At 42.5% G+C, this 24,130-nt stretch overlaps 1 protein-coding gene across 1 annotated transcript; it reads right to left on the bottom strand.

The window, feature by feature from the left end:
* Window positions 1-560: 560 nt before the first annotated feature.
* On the bottom strand, window positions 561-23,739 carry ppp1r14bb (protein phosphatase 1, regulatory (inhibitor) subunit 14Bb). Its single transcript, XM_003452416.5, has 4 exons — window positions 23,036-23,739; window positions 3,764-3,847; window positions 3,641-3,673; window positions 561-3,511 (listed from the first exon to the last, which is right to left on the bottom strand). Exons 1-4 carry the CDS (start codon window positions 23,234-23,236, stop codon window positions 3,443-3,445), a joined length of 387 nt encoding a protein of 128 aa, XP_003452464.1. The 5' UTR covers window positions 23,237-23,739; the 3' UTR covers window positions 561-3,442.
* Window positions 23,740-24,130: the final 391 nt, after the last annotated feature.

The following is a 24,130-nucleotide window of genomic DNA, read 5'->3' as shown; positions in this document are numbered from 1 at the left end:
CCCTATACTTAATTATGGTAATGTGGTCAAATAGGCTGAGTTTGCATTTGTAAGACACTGTAATTCAGGGGTGTGATGGTGTAATTAAACCCCATACATAGGAGAACGATCCCAATTTCTCCCCCAAAGTTCTCTATTTTTTTGGTGGTGGGGTAATGTTGGAACCGTGAACTAAACGTCCGTGCTAACGTCCTTGCAATGTTTAAAACATCAAATCTAATACTGGCATTTATCCTGTTCTGTTCATTGCTCTTGTTGTTCCCTGAACCTTTGGTGAAAAGTTATCAATGGCATGATGCACTCGTTCACTTAACTTATATTAACCATCCTCCAAGTACGATGGTATTCCTGCAGGTATCCCCAGATATCCTCACCTTCTCAGCAGGTGGACGATGTAGCGGTTATACCAAGTAACCACAAGATGGCATTAAAGTGAGGCAGAATTTAATCATGACTGAGAAATTTGAGAATTTTGATATTTTTCACCTATTATGGGCTCTAGAAGAAGGATTAACAAACAGTACCAAGTACTATAATAAAACACCACACAGAGAAAAATGTCCATTTTACATGTTTTTATTAAAGTTGCATAAAAGTGTAACAAAATTGGGCAAAAACAAGACCTGTTGTTGATATTGCTACATTTGTTGGTTGGTTTGTTGGTCTAATCATTGTCTTAAAAAAAAAAAAAAAAAAAAAAATCTAAAGAACACCACTCCTCCAAATGGCATGGTTTAGCTCTTGTATTTAGCCTCAATGAAAATAATCAGTATATATATTGTTTTTTGCAATTTTCCCCAACAGTAAAAAAACAAAACAGACTTGTCAATAACAGTCTACGAAGGTATAATAATCCAAACCTGGATTTAGCAATGAAAATCCACTCAAACTTCAGCTACTGATTGGACTTGCCTGGTAAAATCTGACCGATCAAAAATGTCCCAGCAGGGAAGGCAAAAGCAATCGCACCAAAATGCATCTGAGTGGATTTTTTCTTTTTGTTCAACTACGTGTTAATCCAAGGCCGGGTGTCAAGAAGTGTCATGATCACGATAGAAACAGAGCAGTATTCAAATGGTAAATGCAAAGAACATCTTTTACCTAAACAAAAATCACTGTATCAAGGCCTAAGTATTAAACACTCACTTCTTAAAAAAAAACAAATCAAAAAACAGAATCTCAGTTTGTTTTCCAGAAAAAGAAGAAAGAGTATATAAGGACCAACAGAAGATTCAAGATTTTTTCCCCACACACTGCAGGTCTGCTCACACGTGGCAGCAGTTTGCATTACCCTTTAAAAGAAAAATGTCTCCTGTTTATTTGGTTTGTGTAACATAAATAATACCTAAGGCAACATCTCTTTATAAAAAAACAAAAAATGAAAAAAAAAATGAAAAAGGGAGGGAGGAGAGAAGGGTGACTGTGGGATGAAGGAAGGCAAAAGAGAAAAGTGGGGGATGTCAGGGAGCAATGACAGAGCAGCAAGATGAAAGTGTGTGTGTGTACACATGTGCCTTTTGGCTCTAGCAGAGAAAGAGGCAGACAGCGAAGGTCTGCTGTCACTGCAGGTGTTAGCAATCGGTCACAGGAACCACAGCGAAATCTCGCTGCTTCTCTTGTTAACCAATGGGCTTCGGTCTCTGATCTGATTGGCCCAGGATCAGAAACAGATGGCTTATTCTCCGAGAGGATTGGTAGCTGCACCGGGAGGTTAGAGGGGGGCAGCGGTGGACTATGGCCTCGTCTCCCTCTCTCTCTGACTGTGCCAGTGTTTGTGTGTGTGCACATCTGTGCTAGAGGCAGCTGTGTTTGCCGATGTGTTTCCGCTTCTTCCGCCCCGAGAAGCTGTGTGCGTGTCAGAGAAAGAAAAATACAAGCTTTGATTTGAACAATGGCCTCTCTCCTGTTTAGGCATGTTAGCGGTGATTCCACTGACATGTCAGGCAGAGGACAAATGTCAGAGATGTGACTGCTCTGAATGCCCCCCCTCAAAAAAGTATAATGGTTTAGTCTAATAATGTTTTAGAAAAGGAGAAATTGTGAGAATGAGATGGAAGGGTTAGGGGCAGTGATTTTAAAAAAAGGCAGCTTTGTTTTGGGTCCCCTTGTTGGACTGTCAGTGTGTGTCCGTGTGACAAAAAAATGCATCCAGGAAACAAAAACAGAACCCCCGCCCCTCCCAAACGAAACAGGAACCAGTCCTATACTAAAAATCTAATCTGTCATACAGAACAGCAGAATATACAGGCCCAAAAACACTCCTATGACAAATGTTGCTGTACATTATGTAGCAACACACACGTAGCATTTAGCGACACAGACATACGTTTGTATGTGCAGCGGCTTCTGAGGAGCCTCTCGTGACTGTTCTACGCATTTGAGGAAAAAGAAACCTTCTACTTTGACATCCAGCCTAAAGAGAACTTGCTTCCGGAGGAGATCAGTTTTTTTAAGCCGGTGACCACCAAAAACAAGCCGGTGACCCTTTCCAGGCTTCAAATTTTCCCTCTTTGCCGTGCTAAAGATACACCATACATTATTCTTTGTGGTTCCGATTTTTCTTCCCCTCAAAATGACATAGTGCAGACTTCTCAAACACACATGCGCACACACGCACAAAAAAAAAGTCTCTAAATGCACCACTGCAGCAATGCCTCTGATTGAGGGGGATAATTAGCAAAAGACTGTACTGATCCCCGAAAGAGTTAATTAAAAAAAACTAAAGTGAAGCCCTCAAATTGAACCGGGAAGTATGGAAAGAATTATAATGGGCGGCTGGGTCAACTTTAAAACCCTCAAAAACAGCAACGTAAAGATCGGTGGAGACAGAAGCGAGTTGATTGGCTTCTTCCTTCCTCTAACCCTCCTCCTCCTCCTCCTCGTTCACCCTTCCACTGTCTTTTTTGGCATCTGCGCTCTCTCGTTCTTCTCGATCTCGGTCGCTCTGCTCGCAGTAATTAGGGGACTCGTCTCCTCTTCCTCCTCAGACAGATGGAAGATGGTGTAGGGGTGGGTGGGGAGGAAGTAGAGCTGGATGGGAAAGGGTAGCAGAGCCAAAAAAGAAAAAAAAAAGGTGGAGAGAGGGGTAGGAGTAGGAAAAGAGGAGGAAGGAGAATGCCTGGATTAAGACCAATGAGTCGCTTTTGAATTAATTCACTCTTTAATTTGTCTTTTTTCCCCCTTCTTGGCTGATGGTTTTTATGAAGGAAGTCCAACGACATGACAACAAAAGAGAAAAGCGACATATGGGGCTGGATCCAGGCAACAACAAGAGAGGGTCTAACTAGAAGCAGAAACAAGTTGTCATTTCATGAACTTTAATGGAAGAAAACAGACAAAAGTTTAAAAAAAAAAATAGCGTGAGCTGTGGTAGGAAGACGAGAGGTGAGGGCTGAGGTGGAAGGGAATATGTAGGATGGAGGGAGGAAGGGGAAGGATGCCATCATTTCTTCTGAGGCGTGGAGAGCTTCTGCATCCCTCGGATCTTGTCGAGCAGCTCTGAGATGAAGTCCTACGGGGAGAGGGCAAGGACAAAAACACATGCGGGGACTCAATATGACAAATATGCACATCAGAAATGTTCACTTGAAGAGGCAGAGGGAGTTTATGAGCAGGGGAGTGAAGAAGAACTGTGTTTTACCTCAGTAGGTTTAAAACAGTCAACCAGCAAGTCCTGCAAAACAGGGAAAAACAGGATGAAATAACACTCTGCTGTTTGCAGCCATCTTTCCTGCTCTGAAACAGGTGCGCACGTGTGTCCTACCTTGACCCTGGCTGCCCGTTCAACATCACTGGGCATGTCGAGCAGTTCGTCCACATCTATCTCCAGCTCGGGGATGGCCTCTTCCTATAGCACATGTAACAAAAGGAGGAGAGAAGAAGAGCACCATCAGAGACCAAACATCCACCAACTTCCTTAGAAAAATACTAGAGAACCTCTTTCCACGAACACATGGAAAGAAATCCTCATCCTGTCTATTCTTAGTGCCTGTGTTTATATTATGTGGTTGTCTGCAAATAGACCAGCAAGCGTAAGCATTTCTCTCTCTGTATGACGTGGTACAGTTATTGATGAATGTCCGGCTGTGGACACTAGAGGGCGGCGTGCTTCCATTAGCGCAAAGCACATGGCAGAGAGACATGAGGAGACAAAGAGAGAAGAAAACCAGCACAGACAGGTTTCATTTTTTTAATCTTCTTCAATGAAAAAAAAGAGTTTATTTTCAAGGTTGGAAAAATAAAAAATAAAAGAATAATCTGGTTAAAAGCTGTGCTTATTTGCTGTTACACAGAGAGCAATGATACTGTTTGGGGACCAGAAATACCAGTGCGAAGGAATTTTACTTTTTGCCACACAAAATGATTAAAGGAATGGACTGAAATTTGTAGTTCGCTTTCATCCCACGAGTTACACGAGGAGACAGGGGTGCTCGTCTACCAGCTATTTAGCTCAGTTTAGCAAAAACACAGTGAGAAGGAGGTGGCATCTCATGTGTCCACTGTGTCAAGATTCACAAAGGCAAGGCGCTGCAGTGTTTTATCGTCTGTGGAGAGGGCCGAGCTAGCTCATTTCCCATCAATTCTCAGCTTTACGTGGGCAAAACAAAGCTATCCATCCATCTATAGCTTACAATGCAAGAAAGTCAGTGTGATGTTTGAGATCAAGTAAGAACACGTGCATGTCCTAAAGCTAACACCTGAGAAGAAACAAAGACACCAAATGGAGCAACACAGAGTTAGGATCCAGGCAAGTTCCTGTTTCTAACAGGTCTTTAAAGTGTCCTCCTTCAAATCTGTTGTGCAAAACTGGAAACATTTATTTTAGAATAATTACTATTTTCTTTACAGACAGCTCATTACTGAAAGCTAGGGTGCTAACTGCTGATGGCCACCCATGTTGTATTCATGTAAAAACCAGTTGAAACTGGGAAATCTGCTCCTTTGAATTGGGAATTTTTACCGCTGCATTCGCGTTTAGAAAACGTGGACTTCAAATCATATTTAAAGCAAAGTAACTACATAAATTAAAATACACATTTATACACCTAATATAAGCCAATCAGTCATCGCCCAGTTTCATCAGGCTCACATCTAACGTCGAATTAGTCTTCAGGATAAAGAAAGCAGTTCACGGCGAGTTCATCTTCGTCTCAGTTTCTCCTTATCCAATCAATTCTTTCTTCCGATTAATCTGTCGCTCTATTAAAAAGCTTTATTAGTCCCCGTCTCTCCATCTGCCTCGCTCGCACACACTGGCTCAGTGTGCTCCAGCCAAGCTCTTCACCGCTGGCGACAAGAACACACGCACGCACACTCGTACAAACACTCTGTGCCCCCCCCCCCGAGCTCTTTTGCAGCTCAATTGCTGCCCCTATATTCATGTCGTTCTCTAGGAATCTCTCCCTCGCTCTCGTCCTCCCCCTCGGTTAGAGTTGCCCACACCAGCTGTCTCTGCACCTGCCTGACTGCCCCTTATCCCATCACACAAAACACACACAAGTCAGTCGGACTCACAACCACACATGGACAGGCAAAACATGCTGTGTGGGCACATTAACAAAGCGGTAGGTTTTCTTTTGGCAGTGAAAATGGCTCAACGTCTCACACACACCTTGCACATACGGATTAAAGAATTATAGGAAGGGCATTAATAAGTCTGAGCTGAAGTGTGTGTGTGTGTGTGTGTGTGTGTGTGTGTGTGTGTGTGTGTGTGTGTGTGTGTGTGTGTATAAAGGGGGAGTATAAGGATTTAATTTGGGGCAGTCTGTGTGTGTGAGATAGAGACTGTAGGTGACAGCTAGACTTACTGTCAGCAGAGCAACACAACCGCACACACTGACACACAGGCCAGCATGCAGATATCCTGTAAGCACCAGTGCAGACACACACACACACACACACACACACACACACACACACACACAGGTCTGACACAAAGACTGATCTGCACAACATGTGGCCCCCATGTGCTTCTAAATGAGTCTTTTCTTTTCCTCCCTTTTTGTTAACTCTGTATCTGTGTGAGACACTCGTGAGGTGAGCGTAAAGGACGAGGTGGAGAAAAGCATAAATGTTTCATACGGCTTAATGGAAAAAGATTTAACAGACACTGTTAAATCTGAGGGGAGGGGGGGAGGGAACGCCGAGAGGAAGGAAGGTAAGAGGTTAAGGAGCATATCGAGACGAGGGAGCAGCTGAGTGGAGCAGACTGAAAGAGAGAAGCCGAGGAGGGAGAGAGAGAGGAGTGAGGGAGATGTTGAAAAACGCTGGAAGACAGGCTTCTGAGAGGAGACACAAAGAAAGCGGGGAATCACGAGGGAGGATTTCCAAAACAATGCTCCAGACTGACTTACTGAACTAGTCTGGAGGGTTGTTTTTTGTTTTACTGCTGGCTGCAGAAGATGCGGAGTGGAATAAAAGCTGATTACAAGATATTGACAAGCACTGAAGGTTTGTAAACAAAGCAGAACAGAGAAGAGTGCAGGTAAAGGAAGCAGGGCCTGCTTTATTCTGACGAGCCTTCAGAAGAGCATCAATACTCGTGGATCCCTGCAGCTCTAACATGTTGTTACAAAGTCTCCAAGTTCATGCACTTGGATACAATGTACAACTAACATGCAACAGCAACATAACGCAACAAGCGATGTTTCCAGGATATTTTTAAAGAGGAAGTCAAAAAATATTTCACAATAAAAATCCACCTGATAAATTAAGTTACCATGATTTCACTTTGGTCAGACCTCCTGCCTAAACATAGACAGGTACTGCCCCACAACACTATAGTGGGCAACTGGTGGTAATGGAGTTAGGAAACGGCAGGCTTGGACCAAACCACTTTGAGGCAAATGAGGGGGGTCCAGTTTTCAAAACTTAAAAAAAGCTTTCAATTTATATCCTTTAACATCATATACTGTAGTAGGGCTGTGCTACCCTAGACCTCCCTTTAGCCACACCCCTACTTGCCACTCATATCACCAGCATCACTGGGAAAAACGCCGCAAACACGTGGTTCTTGAAACTTAATTACACTCCTCTTGACAAGCTGGCAAATGTGATTCACGCACGGTGAAACGAGAGAGAGCGACAGGCAGAGACGCCGATCGTCTGGAGGCTTCCTTCACAACGGAATGAGATGTGACAGTATGAGAGCGTGCTGTGTGCAGGTCACAGTACTGGCTCTCTCTCACAGGGAGGGCCGGGTAGCGGCTCCAGGCTCGGACATTTCAAACGCCAGATACAGCTACTGGAAATACAGCTGGTGAAATAATGACATGACAGCAAAGGCAGATGTTAGTCAATGTCTTATCGACGTGGAAAGCTTCACGTCGGTGTAGATGTTTATCACGGGACACGGCATGTTTTCCAGTGATAACTTCATGCATAAAGTAACTGATTCCTTTGATAGGATGTGGGGAAACTGTGAGCGGAAAAAAACAACAAAGAAGACAGAGCGATTATGTATCACTGGAAATGTAAAGACGTAGGCAGAACAGACAGCCACTTTTGCTTTTCTAGTGCCTCAGTAACAAACCAGGATAAAAATAACCGGGGATGGCCAACAGCCCATTCTGCTACAAAACACACAAACAATGTTTTTGGCTGCGTATGATACGGGAAAGAGAGACAGGCGGAAAAAGGAAGTTGAAAACAGGGGGAAGTGGTGGCTGCGACAGACAGGATGGAGGAAGGAGGGAAGAAGTAGGAAAAGTAGGCCGCGTGGCAGTAAACAATGACACCCGCTGCAGTTTCTTTGCGACTTGTCTGGCAAACGCACACTTTATGCATCCATCACAAGATACTAAATCAGACTAAATCGCACTGTGTATATTTGCATTAAGAGAGTGGCACTCCATTAAAACTATTACCCTGACTTGGCATGGTGACACAGGTATAAAACGTGTGTGTGAATGCTGACAGTGATGAGTTCCAGGCACTCCTGTTGGCGATGAGAGGACAGCGGCTGAATGCTCTCACTGCTACTGTGTGTTTTGGTTGTCACAGATGAGAGGAGATGGTGTCCATAGCCTCAGATCTGCACTGCTAACGGAGCAGTTTTAGTTAATAAGGATCAGCTGGGCAAGATGAAGCAGCAACTCTGGGCTTGAAAAGCCAGAAATGCAAAATGTATGATGTGCAAGGTGCTTTTACTGAATCCAATGTGCAAATGTTTTACAGCCAGGTTATCAGGTGCTTGTATTCCTGTTATATTCCTACAGAGCAGGAAGATTGCTGACCATACATGTAATGGCTAAATGTGAATTTCTGTTAAATGTAAATTTCTCTCTATGTAAACAGCAACAGATATGTGATTTTCAATCATTTATCACAGTAATTGCTCTATTATCAGAAACAGACTGCGTGTAATTGTCAACTTGATCCCATTCAGCTGCTCTCTGATAGCGTGACCGTCTTACGGGAACATTCGTGGCAGTTTTGTTGGTATGTTTGACAATCTCATTATGCAGTAAAAAAAGTGAGATAACTTTATCTCATTGGAGAAAACAGATACCAACTTTAAGGACATCGTTTGCAGTTTAAAAGAGGCGCTAAATTGTAATATGTTATTGTAGTACTCAGCATATGCAAAATACTAAAAATCACAATAATATTGGATCGTGACTGAAGTTTCGTGATAATATTGTATCATGTGGTGTCTGATGCTTCCCACCTCTAACAATAAAACCACAGGAGGTGAATGCTTTTATGATTCACCAGTTTATTATGCATTAAGGCTTCGAGTTCTGCATTATTGGGGGTGCGGTCGCTTTAAATGGCAGGTAGTTGATCCACTACAAAAAAGGTCTATGGTCTAGTTCTGGTTACTGTATCTATATGTTAATAGAAGACTGTCGATTATATGGATGCACTTTTCTAGCCACTCTTTTAAGCATTAGCTGATCCACTTTTGGCTTCAATAAAACTAAATGGTGGCAGCCACGATGCTAAACTTCAGGCTTTAAAACGCAAGTTCCCAAAACAATGGGTGATGTCATCTTTTGTCTTTTAGTCTATTGTGAAGCGCTAGGAGTAAAATGGCTGAAACCCGGTATTGTTCGACACCATTATTGTTGTGGATAATGACTGAAGCTTAATTACTAAATTATATTTAACTGTGGATCTACGAAAGGGGGTTTGCCAGGCAACCACAGCTCACAGAGCACCACGCATGCACCAGCGAGTACAACTTCAAACTCTCATATTGTATGCATGTGCGTGCGTGTGTGTGAAACAAACACTGCAGGATTAAGCAAGGAAGGATATCCAATAGAACTGGGGTCTAACGAATATCAAACACAGAAAGTATAACACAGAAACTAGGGATAAAAATACTCTTTGCTCCCAGAGCATAACATTAGTTTCCTGGGAAATTACAAATCGTCAAGTGGAGAATTTAAGGTTATCCTGGCAGATAATGGGGAAGTATATGTGGATAATTCCAGTGTGTCGATCTGGCCATTGCAACATGACTAACTGGCTTATTCAGAAACAAGGCCGCAACCGGCGTTAGTGCAGCCTTGCTTATAAAAGAACAGAAAACAAGCAGGAAGCTAAAAAGTTGCCTGGAAGCTGTCCTGAGGTGGTAATTCATGACACCCTTGTGACTGATCTGGTAATTTTGTCTAGGGTCATCTGATTACTACAAACAGACGCACGCAGACAGGATGAAGCCAGCATCTGAAGAGCGGAAAAACACTGGGCTTGAACCTGCTTCCTGCCTTACTCTCTCCCGCTGTCCGTTTATCCTTACGTCCCCTTTGATGCCCTTCCCCTCGAGTTGGTATCACCGCTCTGCCCTGCTCTCACACAGAGAGTCACCCTTGGCGCGTTTGTAACAGGCCAGTTCGTAGCATTTGGGCCATCTTGCCGTGGGCATGAAAGCACTTATGAGAGAAAGAGAAAGGAGGGAGTCAACAAGAGGTCAGCGAGGGTGTACTGAGGGGTGGGTGGGGTGGTTAGGGATGCATTGTGTCAGTCATCGCCTGCTGCTTTCCATCTCCCTACTATCTGAGTCTGTCTCACCCTCATGGTTGCTTATCAGGAATCTGCAGGGGTAACAATAACAAGAACAGTACTATAGTCAACTTCCTTTTTAGGATCGCCGCTCTTACACCAAAAAACACACAAAGCTTTCCATCTGAGGGTTTCTTCTTTACCACAAAGGGGGGTTAAAAAATCCCAGAGCAGTCAACCACTTCCTGTTTGAGCACGTGACCTTGGGAGATATTGGGGGAAGGGAAGCTGTAGAGATATCTGTTGGAAGTTTCTATGCTGGGTATCCCTTAGACTTTAAAGAGGGCAAACTCACAAACAAAGTCTGTTTGTGTCTTTCCAATTAATGTAAGTAGTGAGTGGCTGTGGTAATGAATATGTGGCCTCACACATGACTCCTGAACTATAAACCACAGCAGTCCCTAATCGATGCAACATACTTAACCCAGCCTAACATCTCGAAAGTGTGTGTTATTGTGCACTTTCCCGTGCGTGGCTGATTTTCATCTCTATCGCGGGTCTAATCAGTTGGATGTACTTCCTCTCAGGAAGAAAATGATGTCCTGTTTTGAATCATATGAAAAACAGAAAGAAAGAGCTGCAGGCAGCACAGATCAGCCGAAGCCTGTTTATAACCAAACCTGCCAGGACACAGACTAGATTATATTATTTCATCAGTCGGGTTTGCTTTGCTCTTCCTCACCCCGTGTAGAAGTTTGCAAACAGGGAAGCGCAGTTTCCTCCTACCGATAACGGACAGTATCACAAAGAGAATAAATCTGTGTAAAAAAAAAAAAAAACCCCAAAACTTTAACGCTTGGCTGCATGCATCTCTAGGAAGCAAGGACACATGTAGCTTCTTAATGATACTGTTCTATAAAAACTCTAAAAACAACACGCACCCCTCATTTAGCACGCACTACCAGCGCCTCCATCTGCTTTGACTCTGCAGCCCTGTCAGCCTTTTCCTGCTATCTCACTACAGATAAAATGCAAACGGATCTGTCATGCAAAGTAAAAAGAAGCAGAGCCTCCAGAGTCTGGTGGTAGAGATGTGGGCATGCTAATGTGAGTCCCGGTGCTGTGTGGGTTGTTTCAGATTTTTTTTGCAGGAGGAAGCCAAACCAAACGGGCTCCGAGTGCACAGAACAAATCTTCACATGAAGCCAAGAAACATTCATCGCTATAATTAGGACTTCGGCACAGCAGTTTTCATTGTAACTGCAATTAGGTAACAGAGGTAGCATTAACAGAAGACAGACAGATACTGTAATATGGAATAAAGAGCGGGAAGGGAATGGCTATAAAACATGGATTGTACCATTTAGCTTTCACATAAGGAATATTTTCCTGTTTATCGTCGCTTGTAACATACCTGCAAACTAATCTGTATTTTTGTCCACTATCATAATTAGACTAGCGGATGTGATAGCGTGTCAAAACTAACACCCAGCCAAGCTTTGGTTCAACTGTAAAGCTCTCATTTTAGACTGAACACACACACACAAAAAAATCTATTTGTACAGTGAAAGCGCAGAAGGTCATCCAAACCTGACCCCCCAAAAGCTGCCCATAGTCATGTCTGATCGCTGTTCGGTTGAATGATTCCCCCGTCAGCTTGTTTGGCCTGACTGAAACGGTTCAGTGGTTTCTGTGTGTTGACTGAACACGTCTGTGTTGCGGTTTTTCCAGGGAGACAGTCTGCTGGACCCTTGGGGTCACAACCAGCCCCGGGTAGACTTGTATTGGTAACTATGCTGCCGTGTAACCCTTTCTAACGACTACACGAGGGCACAGTTTGTCGCTGCCGTTTAGATCTACTGCCTTACAAATGAAACCTCTCATATAATAACATTAAAAAAAGCCAAACAATTACATCAATGCTCATCTGCTTAACGCAGTGCATGAGGAGTGATTTAACCTGTGGATTCTTCATGAATCTGCTCACACTAATACATCAAGTGTTTAAGTGCCTTTTCAATATAGGAGTAGGAATCGCAGAGTAACACATGACTCAATGCTGTCACAGTAGGTTGCCCATGATAACAATGGTAACGCAAAGCCATATCTAAAGCTACAGAAACATTAACGTTTCCTAAAAATAGAAAACATCACATCACGGTTTGACTGAGAGGTCAAACTGTGGTATCACAGTAAGTGCAGTGCACGGACTCTGGTCAGGCAGTATAATGTTAACGATAGCATGCAAAAGAGGCTGATTGACCAACTGTCAAATCAGCATTACTATCCTGAAGGAAGTGTTACTTGCAGTGTTAAAAGAATTATGCAAATTTAAGCTTCCTCTGTCAGCTAGGTACAAGTTTAAAAAAAAAAAGAAAATATGAGAAAGCTGACAGTTAACTTTCAACTTTCAAATGCAATTTTCACGCAGCTTCTCTCCGTCACAACACACAAAGATCAGCCATCTCTCCTCTTCAGCTTCGACTAATTACTAAATCCCTCATCAGAAGTAAGGGAACCGAAAACTCTCAAGTGCCCACATCTCTGCTGCACTGATCACGGTCCCCTATAAACCCATGGATACTATATATAAAAAAAAATACACACAACTCTTCAACCAGCTGGAGGAGTCACTACCACAACAACGGGCCTGAAAGAGGAGATTATGCACAGATTAAAATAAGAATGCATACAAACAAGGATTACAGCAGATTATCATAATGTCACTGTTGGCAAGTACTACTAACAAAACTAAAGGGCTTTGCATTTACTTGCTCATTTGCCATGTCATTCACTGAGTAACTTGTTCTTTTATATTTTTAGTTTGTAGCACAATGAGTCCACTTCAAAGTCACGGAGGTCCAATTTAAATATCCGCCCCTCTTCTTCAGTTTTAATTCCCTTTTGCTCACGAGCTGCTGTGTTTATCTGCAAAGCCTCTCGATTCATTGCCCCAATATTGAGATCTAATCCATATGGATATCAAAGTGAGCTGCAGAACATTATTATTCTTTTATGCAGATCAATCATCAGAGTCTCTGACCTCTCAAACGCTGCCAACAGAGTGGGTAATCTAATCAGCTAATGCTTTGGTTCATTTCCATATTCAATCAGATACAGGAGAAAACTCACAACGCAGGCGATTCCAACAGATTATGGCAGCAGAACCAAAAACAAACAGACTGAAACAGCAAAAACTAGGAGCCGTATCGCTGCATCTCCACTTTTGTCTTACTTAACAAGGACGATTTCAACATGTAACCGTCTTACTGTACAACTGTGTGACCTCTCGCTGCATCCTGAGTGACTGTAATAACCAGAGACGCACTAAAGATGAAACATTAGAGGAAAGAATGAGTAAGAGGCAGACGCCAAAGCTGTCGCTCTGACTATCCGCTGCACAGCCTGATGCCCTTTAGTCAGCAGCTTGAAAGATGCTTTTGCCTACCGAGTGAAACACACAATGTTTGTCTCCAGATTGTCATGTCAAGATTGTGTTACTCTGACCATATCAGCTTCAGAACGTACAGAAAGCAACATCAACCAAGCAAACTTTTACTCTGTCGCCTCAAAAGGGGCTTGTTTCTATTTTGGGTTTAATGTTTGTCACAGATAGGTGCCCATAACTGCGACTAGAAGTCACTACGTGTATTTGTTCTTCTACTACTTTTAACTCTTGTTGCATGTCAGATGTTAGAATGAGTAACCTAAACAGGTGAGCACTGAATAACCATCTGTGAGCATCAAAGGAATCCAACCAAATATGGCCGTCTCCCTTCCTGATTAATAAGTTGTAAACACACCGACCAAATATGGTCTGTTGTTCCTTCCTGTTGAAGCAAACTCCAACAAAAAGCACACACTAAGGTAATATACTATAGAAACACCAATATGTGCATTTGAATTTTGCCATTACAATAATGTAACAGAAACACCATCTCTCCATTTTCCCTGTCTGTCCATCTGAGCGCACATCCTTCCTTCATTCGTTCCCAAAGACATCCGAACCAGAGCCCATCTCGTCACAGACCTGTCCTCCAGATTATCGCAAGTGTTCGAGTTTCACAGCGGTGACATCACAGAGGAAGTCAGGACGACACCTGCGGTCTGACCTTGGCAAAAACCAGTAGCCGCCTGCCTGAGACTGACAACAGGTCAGGAGGTGTCAGGTAATGTCGACACGGTGCAACCACAAGCCCAAGCCTCACACATGAAGCGCTCCTGCACAGTCGGATGCTGGCATGAAACGGGCACGTGCGTGCACATTATACACATACACAGTCAGCGACGGTGAATAATAAAGCTTCTTCTGCGCTGCCAAACAACCGCTCAAAAGGCGTCTGCTCTAACGCACCTCCCGGGATTAAAAAACCCTCCTGAGTGGATCCGCGTTACCTCACTCAACCTGTGCACGGAGAAACCTCATGAGGATTCCGGCTCCAAACAAATCGTCCAATGCCAGGCCCAGCCCCTGCTGTTAAATGTTAGAGCAGTGTCTTGGTTGTGCCATTGTTTTAATACGGTTTCAGCGCGGAGGCCAATAAACACACATCACCCCCGCAAAAAAATAAAAACCACTCTCATCTGTCTTTACTGTAAAAACAACACTCTGGAGCCACATACAGCAATAACAGAGGTCTGTGCACCATCACCATTATGCTCACTTTAAAAAAAGCCTCCTCGAGGGTGCACGAGCTTTCACAAAACAGCTACAGACTTAAGAGGCTGTAAGTGCAAACAGCAGTTTAGTAAGGACCAATAGGAGCAAAGTGTCTGATACTGCACACTGGAGATCATTTAAAATAAAGTGCAGGAAAGTCAACGTGTGCTTCATTATTAAGACGTTAACTGCTTGAGTAGCCTATTTAGATGAATACAATCTGAAACACAATCACTTGTATAGCACATGGAAAACGATCTTACATCTTTTTATGTTGTTTCACAGCAATAAACAAGCAACTGGTTGGTAAAATCCAACCCTTATTATCTATGCTTAAGGGTTTAAATGTTGAAGAGGTGTTAGTCAGTATGTAGAGGCTACTCTGGCTGACACGTGCTAACAAGATGCTTAGAAATCTTTGGCATACCGATTAAGTTACATGGTAAAGATATTCTTTGAAGTTTGTATCTAAAAGGGAGCTACTGTGCTTCCCCGTCATCCTTCATATACACCCTAATACAGTGGTGGAGTCACAGTTTAAGCATGGCCAAAGTTTTAAGAAATAATACCTGTGATCCAAAAGCTCGGGCTACTCTAATCACTGCATTTTAGACAGTTTTTTCTCCTCTTTTCTCTGGATGATGTCACTGAGAGCATATGTATCTAATATGGTCAGCCCACGTGCTCCACCTACCTGCTGTTCAAACCTTCTGTTGGCAAGTGTCACAAATCATAAGAAAGTTCAAAGGGAGGGGGAAGGGAGCCGAAACAGTTCGTTTCACACAGTAGATGGACACAGGGACTGCATCAAGGCTCAGTATGAGATAATTCAGGATGATTTTGAACTGTAAAATCCCACAAGAACAAAAATACCAAACTGGAAACACACATAATAGGTTCTCTTAGTTGAGGGACTAACGACGGCTATGTGAGCGCTGAAGAAAAAAAAAGATGTCGCTTAGAAGCGCGGGCACTAAAGTCACTGTAACTTCAACAGTATTTAGTTTTCTTAGTCACACTGTTGTTACAGTCCTGTCTGAGTTAACTGTGATAACTCAACTCTCACCTGAACCTCAGAGACACTGAGACAACAGAGCAGATAACATTCAAAGGACATAGAGCCAAAAAGCTGATTCTTGATAACAAAAACTATACTTTATCTATTACACAAATACAGTCAGAGGTGCACACACACACACACACACACACACACACATATATATATATATATATATATATATATAATTCTTATAAGACCTAATTTGTTTTGAGAAACAGAGATAAACAGTCTTGACCAGGGTTTTTTTTCTTCAAAGGGAAAGTGGTAAGTTAATCTGGTTAATTTTTCCACACACTGTTTGTCTCACACTTCCTGTGACAACATATAAACATTCCTCTAAATGACTCACATCCCTTGTTCTTTTCCCTCCATTCCTCTCCTCCTTCATCCACGCCTCGTTCGGTTTTCTCAACTTCCTTCCGATCTTACTCACCCACCAACCAAAACACACGTTTAATCTCCCTCACTCACAATATTCTTGGCATCCTTCCACCTCTCTAACTTTGCTGATTTGTTCCTTTGCCGGTTTTTAAAACATCCACACAGTCAGTCAGTGGGTCGGGCTACGGCACACGCCGACTCACCTCATATCCGCTAGGAAACGCAGAGTCTCCTCAATATGTAGAACCAGGTGTGACGTATAAGTAGATGTGTGTATGTCCGTCTCTGTGCAGATGTGTGTGCGCGTGAGCACTGGTGTGTGAGAGTGGGCACGAAGACACAGTGGAGTCTTTCATTCATGCTGTGTAACAACCACTCTTTGTAGTCACAGAGTGAAACAGGGTAATGCTGATTGGTATTCAAACCTTAAAGTTAACAGTGTAAGAAAATGTTTGATGGCACTCTTCGGGTGTGTTTGTGTGAGTTTCCTTTTACAGTCGGAAGTCAGTCAAGGAGGCCGACTTAATCCGCGACTGGAAAAGCTATAAAAGAGTTTGGCTTTCCCTGACAAGTGTTCTCCTGCAGACACACACACACACACACACACACACACACACACACACACACACACACACACACACACACATGTTTTTGTGTATTTCTGGAACTAACTCCAACTTCACTTCTCACTTTTTTTCACATTTGAGACCACAACACGCTCAAAGTGAAAACTAGCTAATAAAATAAGGAAATAGTAAACAAAGAAAATATAGCTAATAATATGTATTTTTGTTACAATGTATACGATTTCTGTGCTCAATAAAGCACGAGGTTATTTAAATGTCTGTACATCTATATTAAAATTTTAGAGGTACTTTTATTTTGAAGGGCACACAAACACCAGTGTTTCCTGTATTTCAGAAAGTGTGATTTCTTTTCATGTAAATGCATTTCAACTTTGACTTTGCCTATTTAAAGAAAAAGGGAACAGGAAGAACAAACTATTGTGGTGAGTTAAGTGTCAGATGGTAGCATTTCCTCTTTTGTTGTTCACTTTTATGTGAAGAGAGTCACATGTGGCTTGTCTATTTCCGAGTATTTTCGCTTTACAGTTTACACATACCTTGATGGCATGGAACTGGAACACTTTAATATTTTTTGCATGCATCCCTTTTAATTAAAGGGATGCGCTCTTTTTCTAGCGTGCACCACAACACATAATCTACATGGTGGTTTGCAAGCAGAGGCAAATCTGGAAAAATTGCCTAATGTTACATTTCATCAGACTGAGCTAGAAAAACGGCATGCTCGAGCATGACTTCAAAATTATTTTCATCTGATATCTTCTTTGGCATTTAACTGATAATGTACTTGTCTAAACAACGAGTCAGATTTAAGGACTGAGCAGGTTGACTGGTAGTCAGCTAATAGGCTTACAAGCGACAAACTAAAACCAGATGCTTTTAAAGTGTGTGTATGCTCTACTCGCTTGCATCACTTGATATAAGTGATAAATGTGGCCCTGGGCTGTGCAGTATAAGCAATAATAAACATTAAAGCAGAATATAAAAACTCAGAACCCTCCTCTCTGATTCATAAGCATTACCTTAGGACTTACATAAACTCATTTCCTGCTTCCCAGCACTTTTAATTTGGGGTGACTGCAGGCACTGCTGTTTTAGTGCCTGACAAACCCATATAAAACTGCAGTGAGACTACAAACCATTGCTTTTTGTCAGTGTATATATCACGCAGTAGCAGCGGATACATGTTCCAAAAACACTTTCTCATTCTCCAGCTTCCCTGCCCACTCCTACTACATTTTCCTTCTCCGTTTGCCATCCCCTCTACTTTTTTTTCCCCTTCTCTTCCCCCGTTTATTGCATTCCTGCTCACCAATCCTGCCTCTGTTCCCACTCGTATTCCCATCTGTATTTGTGTGTGTGTGAGAGTGTGTGTGTTTGCATCTGTGTGGCCAGCCACGTAGGACCCTGCAGTTTGGGGGTTGGTCCGCCCACTCGCTCCAGTGTTAACCATGTAGCGACTGGTCAGCCACGCTGTGATTTAGAGGGATAACGCCGCAAAAGGAGAGAAAATGAGTCTTTATTGACAAATAAAATTTTAACAGGCCAGTTACCATGGAAATGAGAGCAAGGCTGGAGTGAAATTTGATTATTTTACTAAAAGCGGGGCTGTGGACCTTCTTGGTGTTCCCACTCTTTTCTTTTCCCCGGAGTACGCTCAAACTCACTTAGCACTATATACACAAAGCCATTAATAGAATGAAGACTCGGTAACAACTGAGAAAATGTAAACCATGTTTAAAACCACCAGCGTTTGAAGAAAGACTCCTCGACTGTGTCGTGTGCCCCGTAACACCCTAACTTTTACTGCCAGTGAAGGGTTTGTACTTTCAGACTGCCACAGTTTAAAATATAAACTGTGTGACGGGGGTGCTATGGGATTTGGAGGCACTGTTGCAGCTGTTCCCACCCTTTCCCCCCCTTTGGACATACCATCATAGCCCTTACCACATGGCCTCTAGATCCGCTTTATCAACTGAGTCTGATATTTTCCAGACAAGTTCAAGTGACTTTAACCTGCATGATGCTTAAAATTGTTGTGTTTCAGTTAATGTTAGCCAAACTTCTTTAACCATTACTCTTACCCAGCTGTTTCTATTTCTCTAACTTTAATGCACTTTCATACTCTGTTCTATGTTTGTCTGATTACAAAACATTGACTTATTTCAAGTTCTGTCTTGTAAAACTTTTTTGGGCCTAGGTAGCTTTTTTCAGTACTCCACGCACCAACACGCATTACTCCACGGTTGTTTTAGGTGGGTTGAGGCATATATTGATGCTACAATGATCAACCAGTGTCACTGACATTAATATAGTCCACTGCCCTCTAATAAGTGTTAAAGACGTGCACACGTTCACCCATAATATTTTTATTTTATTAGGAAATAGATGAAAATTTTGCAGTAGAGCACAAGTGGAAAAGACAGCCGTGTTTCCTCTTCAAACATCTGCTAATCAACCATGAAACCAGCTGGTTAAATTTGAATCTACTACAAATAAACCAGATATGAATTTTATTTATTTATTATTATTATCATCATTAAAGAAGCTACAATTGGTGTCTTTTAATGGCAGACCATAGCATCACCACCAGCGTGTGCTGTAAATCATTGGCGGACCAATTAGCTCCATTTTTTCCAAGTTGGAAAAAGTAACAATAAAGTTGAAATGTTTACAAAGTAACCTTAACCCCTTCGACATTTTATTAATCTGCTTTTCTAGGTCGCCAGGCTATATTAGCTATATTAGCAAATGTTAACTGCTCCATTGGTAAGCATGTATGAAGGTTTAAATATTACTGAGCAAATTTCTTAGGAACACATTTATAGCAGTTACAGTAAAAACAGGTGACTGCTATCAAAGCAGCACATGTAAAAGCTGACAATGTAACTATTTTTCTATATCATCATTTATTTATCTTAGAAAAAAAATCTCCTTGAGATTAAAAATGTCTTTTCTAAAAGCGACCTGGACAAGAGGGCAGGAGATAATTAAAGATAAGCACACAAAATTCAACTGGGGCTCATTACAACCAAGCAAACACAACATCCAGAACATGCGTAGTAAAAGATCAACGTCGAAACAGCTACAAATCAAACTAGTATCAAACAGAGGGTCCCGTCTTTGGAAGGCTGCACAAAATACAAGCGTCTTAAAGCAGCAGCCGAACAGCGTAACATTGCCATGGCTACTTTTGGATACTAGCGTCTTTTGCTAGTCTAGTAATCAACAGCAAACAGTCAAAGCTTTGTCAAGCAAAAATCACCAAACACAGAATCATGTGGTTAAATTATAACCACACTGGCGGCGAATTAGTCACATGTTTCATTATTTCATTTTCAATTAAAGAAAGTAAAGATGTGTGATTGCTGTCCTTATATCTTCAGTCTGAGTAAAACAGGTGACGTCACAGTCTTTTCCTGTAGCCGCTTGCAAATGCAAAAATGTGTATAAGTAGCCATGTTTGGGAGGGACTGCGCTATTGGGTAACAAAACCAGGGAGTGCTTCTTGGGCAAAGCAAATGCCACATTAACATCGGCTGCAGGTATTCACCAAAGCCCTGCTAATATCATAACTCAGTGCCTCCAATTTTAATCATGCAAGAATGAAAAACACGGACTTTTCTTTATACGGGATTCAATTTGACTAAACGGTCGCCCTTTTTTCCACAGTGTGGTTAACCAACATAAACATTTAACAAGGCTTGTTGCCATGGAATCATACTAAGGCTCAGCTCCTCTCTATTACCCATAGCAACTTTAACTGATAGGCTGACTAAGCGGCTGGATGAATATCTGACAGACTGGCTGGCAGCAATGACTGGTTGATTGCTTGTAGCATGTTTAAAGGGATTATGTGAATGGGAAAATAGCTCATAATGAATTCCCTGCTGAACAAACTCCACGCTGTTTTATTAAAAGTCGAAATGGGCATAAATAAAAAGGAGGAGGAGGAGAGGGGAGGTTGATTGATAGGAAATAATGATGGGTGAAAGGTAAAATACGGATTATAGGAAATAGGAGGCACAGCGAGGTTAGGGTAAAAGGAGAAAATCCCAAGCATGCTCTATGCCTTTGTCAGTGACGAGGGTTCTCCCCGTGTCCGCTCTGCTCCCTGACCGGCTAAAGCTGCCTCTCCAGTTACACTGTTTAGCAGCACGTGCTTCACATCTCCCCATCTAAATGAGCCCAATGTGTTTCCATCAGTGAACCGACTGTAAATTAATCTCTTTGTTGTCTAACAGCCTAGACAGGGACTCGATTAGGACAATGAAAAGAGAGGAATTCAGTGGACGAAAGCCAAAAATAAGCATCGTCATTAGAGATGAACGATGGATGTGCGTCCAGAAATGTGAACTAAATCATTTATGTCCCATTTACGTGACTGTAACGCGATCTGCCTGTGACCTGAGCGTAATAAATCTCCACCGGGCTCAGGTCTTACTATGAACAACAACAGATAAAGTCAGTGTGCATCCATTTGTGTATTTTTTATTTTTTTGGACCCCATTTACAGCTGAAAAGCAGACTAACTGTGAATCATCAGGGCATTAAAACATGCATGACTGAGCGGATTAGGGGATGAAAGATGGACTGGGATAAGCGAATGAAGGAGTGAATCACAGAAAGACAAATAGGTGTTACTAACTTTGAACAGACTGTCTGGGTATCGGTCACAGTGATCCACGTAAAAGTGGCCAAATAATGGATTAAAAATTAAGGCGATTCTAAGCCACAAAAACCACTTTGTTTAATTATAAAAGTAACACTAGACCAAAGTGCTGAAAAGCTTTACCCCTGAGCTCATTTGTTCAGACTTTTTGGACTCAGCGATGACTACACATAACATATTAATCCATTATTGGCAGACAATCAAAGCAAATTGATTTTAAAATCCCGTCTAGGTCCGTTAATCACCTCGGCGGGCTTTGGTAACTTTGTAGTGTCAGGATATCCCGGCCACAGTGTGCATCATGAGAGATCCTCTGTTAACAGGATGAGATACTGTAGTGGAAACAAAGGTGTGCTGGACTATCTGGTTTTCTGACATCAAATGACTAACAAACCCGTCTATTTATGGCTTTCCCTGAGTGCATTTATCTTCATGGTTAACTGGGATTTAGCATAATATCTATTTAGAGTTATGAATTCCCAGAGGAATGGATTTTTGGCTTCCAGTTGTAAACAGCCAGACGCCTTTCACTCACTTGAGTGTTAATGGCTAAACAACCATTACAGCGACATTATACAATGGTGGAAAAGCTTCAGTAATACAAACTATAAAAAGAACCAGTTTTTCCTGGTTTAAAAAAGTCTGGAAGGGAACTTCTGAATCCGCCTACTACACCTCTTACCTATCCTTTTGCTAGCTACTACTAGGAATTCTGCAAACCTGTTAAGTCCCTGTATTCCTCACGCCAGGAATAGAATGTGGGTCAATGCCAGCTCAGTGGAGTTGACATGAGCTTACCAACTACTGACGCCAAGAGCTACACCACAGCTGCCGCCAAGTTACATTATAACTCTCCATGTGACACCATGACGGCAGGTTTGATATGTGCTGGTGCACTGGCAGTCTGCTCATGGTTATACTCAGGCATCGCTAAGGCCAGGGAAATCATTAAAATGGTCCTCCATGATGAGATATTTGACCAACCAGACATTTTCATCTCATCTGTCTCTGGTTTGCCATCACTATTTGTGCCTGATCAAACTCGTTTAGCTTTACTTAAAAGTCGTAAGACAAAATAAACTTTATTGTCTGAATGACAATAAAATGGGGTGGATAAAAACCAGAGACTGCTGGTCAAAAATAAGTTTTCCCTCTGTTTTATTCTGATAAACTATTTATTCAAAGTAAAACTGTCCCCAAAGAGCAGCTACACGGTGTATTTCACACTAAAGGCATGAAATAGGAGAATTGGTGCTACTTCCGGTCGGCCATTAATAGCGGATTAAATTAATTCACAGGTGTGCTTTAAATCCGCTTCAGCCAATCAGAACAAAGAGCAGCGGCCGTCGATTTCGCGACGAGGCTATAAAAGTACATGTGCTACTTATAGCCCTACATGTGGGTGAGAACATGAAGTTTACCCACATGGCGCTCGTGTGGATGATTTAATAAATGTATGACATTAATCTGTGAGGCTCTTCCTTATTTTACGTACTGATCCACATACATGTGTCCCTGATACTCTGGGCTATAGAACAAGCGGAGCTAGGCCAAAAGCACCGACAAAGGGCCCGTTAATGTTTCTTTATCAACAGTTTGCCTTTGGATTAGACAGACACACAGACTTTCCCCCGTTACGCTACACCGTGGAGCCCTATTACTTAACAGAGCCGCCTAATCAATACCTTCGATCGGTTTGGAGGCCGGTTATTGTTTGGGGTCTTTACCTCACAGTCGTAGAGGTCCGTTAGCTGGTCGATAATCCACTCCTCCAGGTTCAGTCTCTTCCTCAGCTCTTTGCGGTCATATTTGACGGTAACGCGTCCCTGCTTCCGAACTGGTGTCTCCGGTTCCTCCGTGGTACCGGCCGGCGTCTGGAAATATACCCGGGGTTGAGGGCTCGTCTCCGGGCTTGTTACAGCTGCCATTGTCGCTTGGTTTGGGAAAGAGAAAAAAATGCCCCCGGAGCTACAGAAGTGTGAAGTGAGCGACAGAAAGAAGGCAGAAAACGGTCTGTGGACGTGAGGCTCGTCGCTTTTCCGCAACGAAAAATCCCGGCTGGTTAATTTGTGACTTGGAAAAAAATCCCCCGAAGAAGAAGAAGAAGGACGGACGCTGGACCTGATGCTTTTGTTGTCAAAAATCGCTCAAAGGAACATTCGCAGCGGCTGCTCGCTTACACCACACAAAGGGGACCGACGGCCACGGAGAAACGTAAAGGCTAACCGGCTTATTGGGCTATTTACAGCATGCAAACTCTGCTTATATAAAAAGAGACGGCAGAAGAAGCAGAGCCGGCCTCAACTCTTCATTCAGTACAAAGAGAAATCTCACGTCTCTCTCTTTCCCCCTCTATCTCTCTTTCTCTCTGTCCCCACGAGGAGTGCGTGCGCGCTCTCCGACCGGACTCGAGCGCATCCGACGTACCAGAGGAAAAAACCCCCAAAAAAGCGGATAAGAAAAAGAGACGTTAATCACCATCCGCTTTCAAAAGCAGCCGATTTTTAAAACTTTATTTATTTTTCTTTTAAAATATATTTCCCAACTTTACCACGTGACCACCCATCCCCCGGAGTCCACATTCTTTTATTAAATCGCTTCAAAATGCCCGTATAAGTGTTCCTCACAACCTCAAAGACTTGTGTTATTTACTCACGTGATCTGTTAAGATTTCTCCCACAGCCCAACTTCTGACAACCTGTTTGCCCTTTTTAAATCGCCTGATCTCCATCATTGTGTGCATTCTCAGTAGGGTAGGGACACATGCATTGTGTTGCACCAATGCAAAAAAATATTCACACAAATGTATTTTTTTTCCTTCA

The sequence above is a fragment of the Oreochromis niloticus genome, linkage group LG3 (genome assembly GCF_001858045.2).
Source record: "Oreochromis niloticus isolate F11D_XX linkage group LG3, O_niloticus_UMD_NMBU, whole genome shotgun sequence".
In the NCBI taxonomy this organism is placed as follows: Eukaryota; Metazoa; Chordata; class Actinopteri; order Cichliformes; family Cichlidae; genus Oreochromis; species Oreochromis niloticus.
This window is presented reverse-complemented; position numbering and strand designations above follow the sequence as displayed.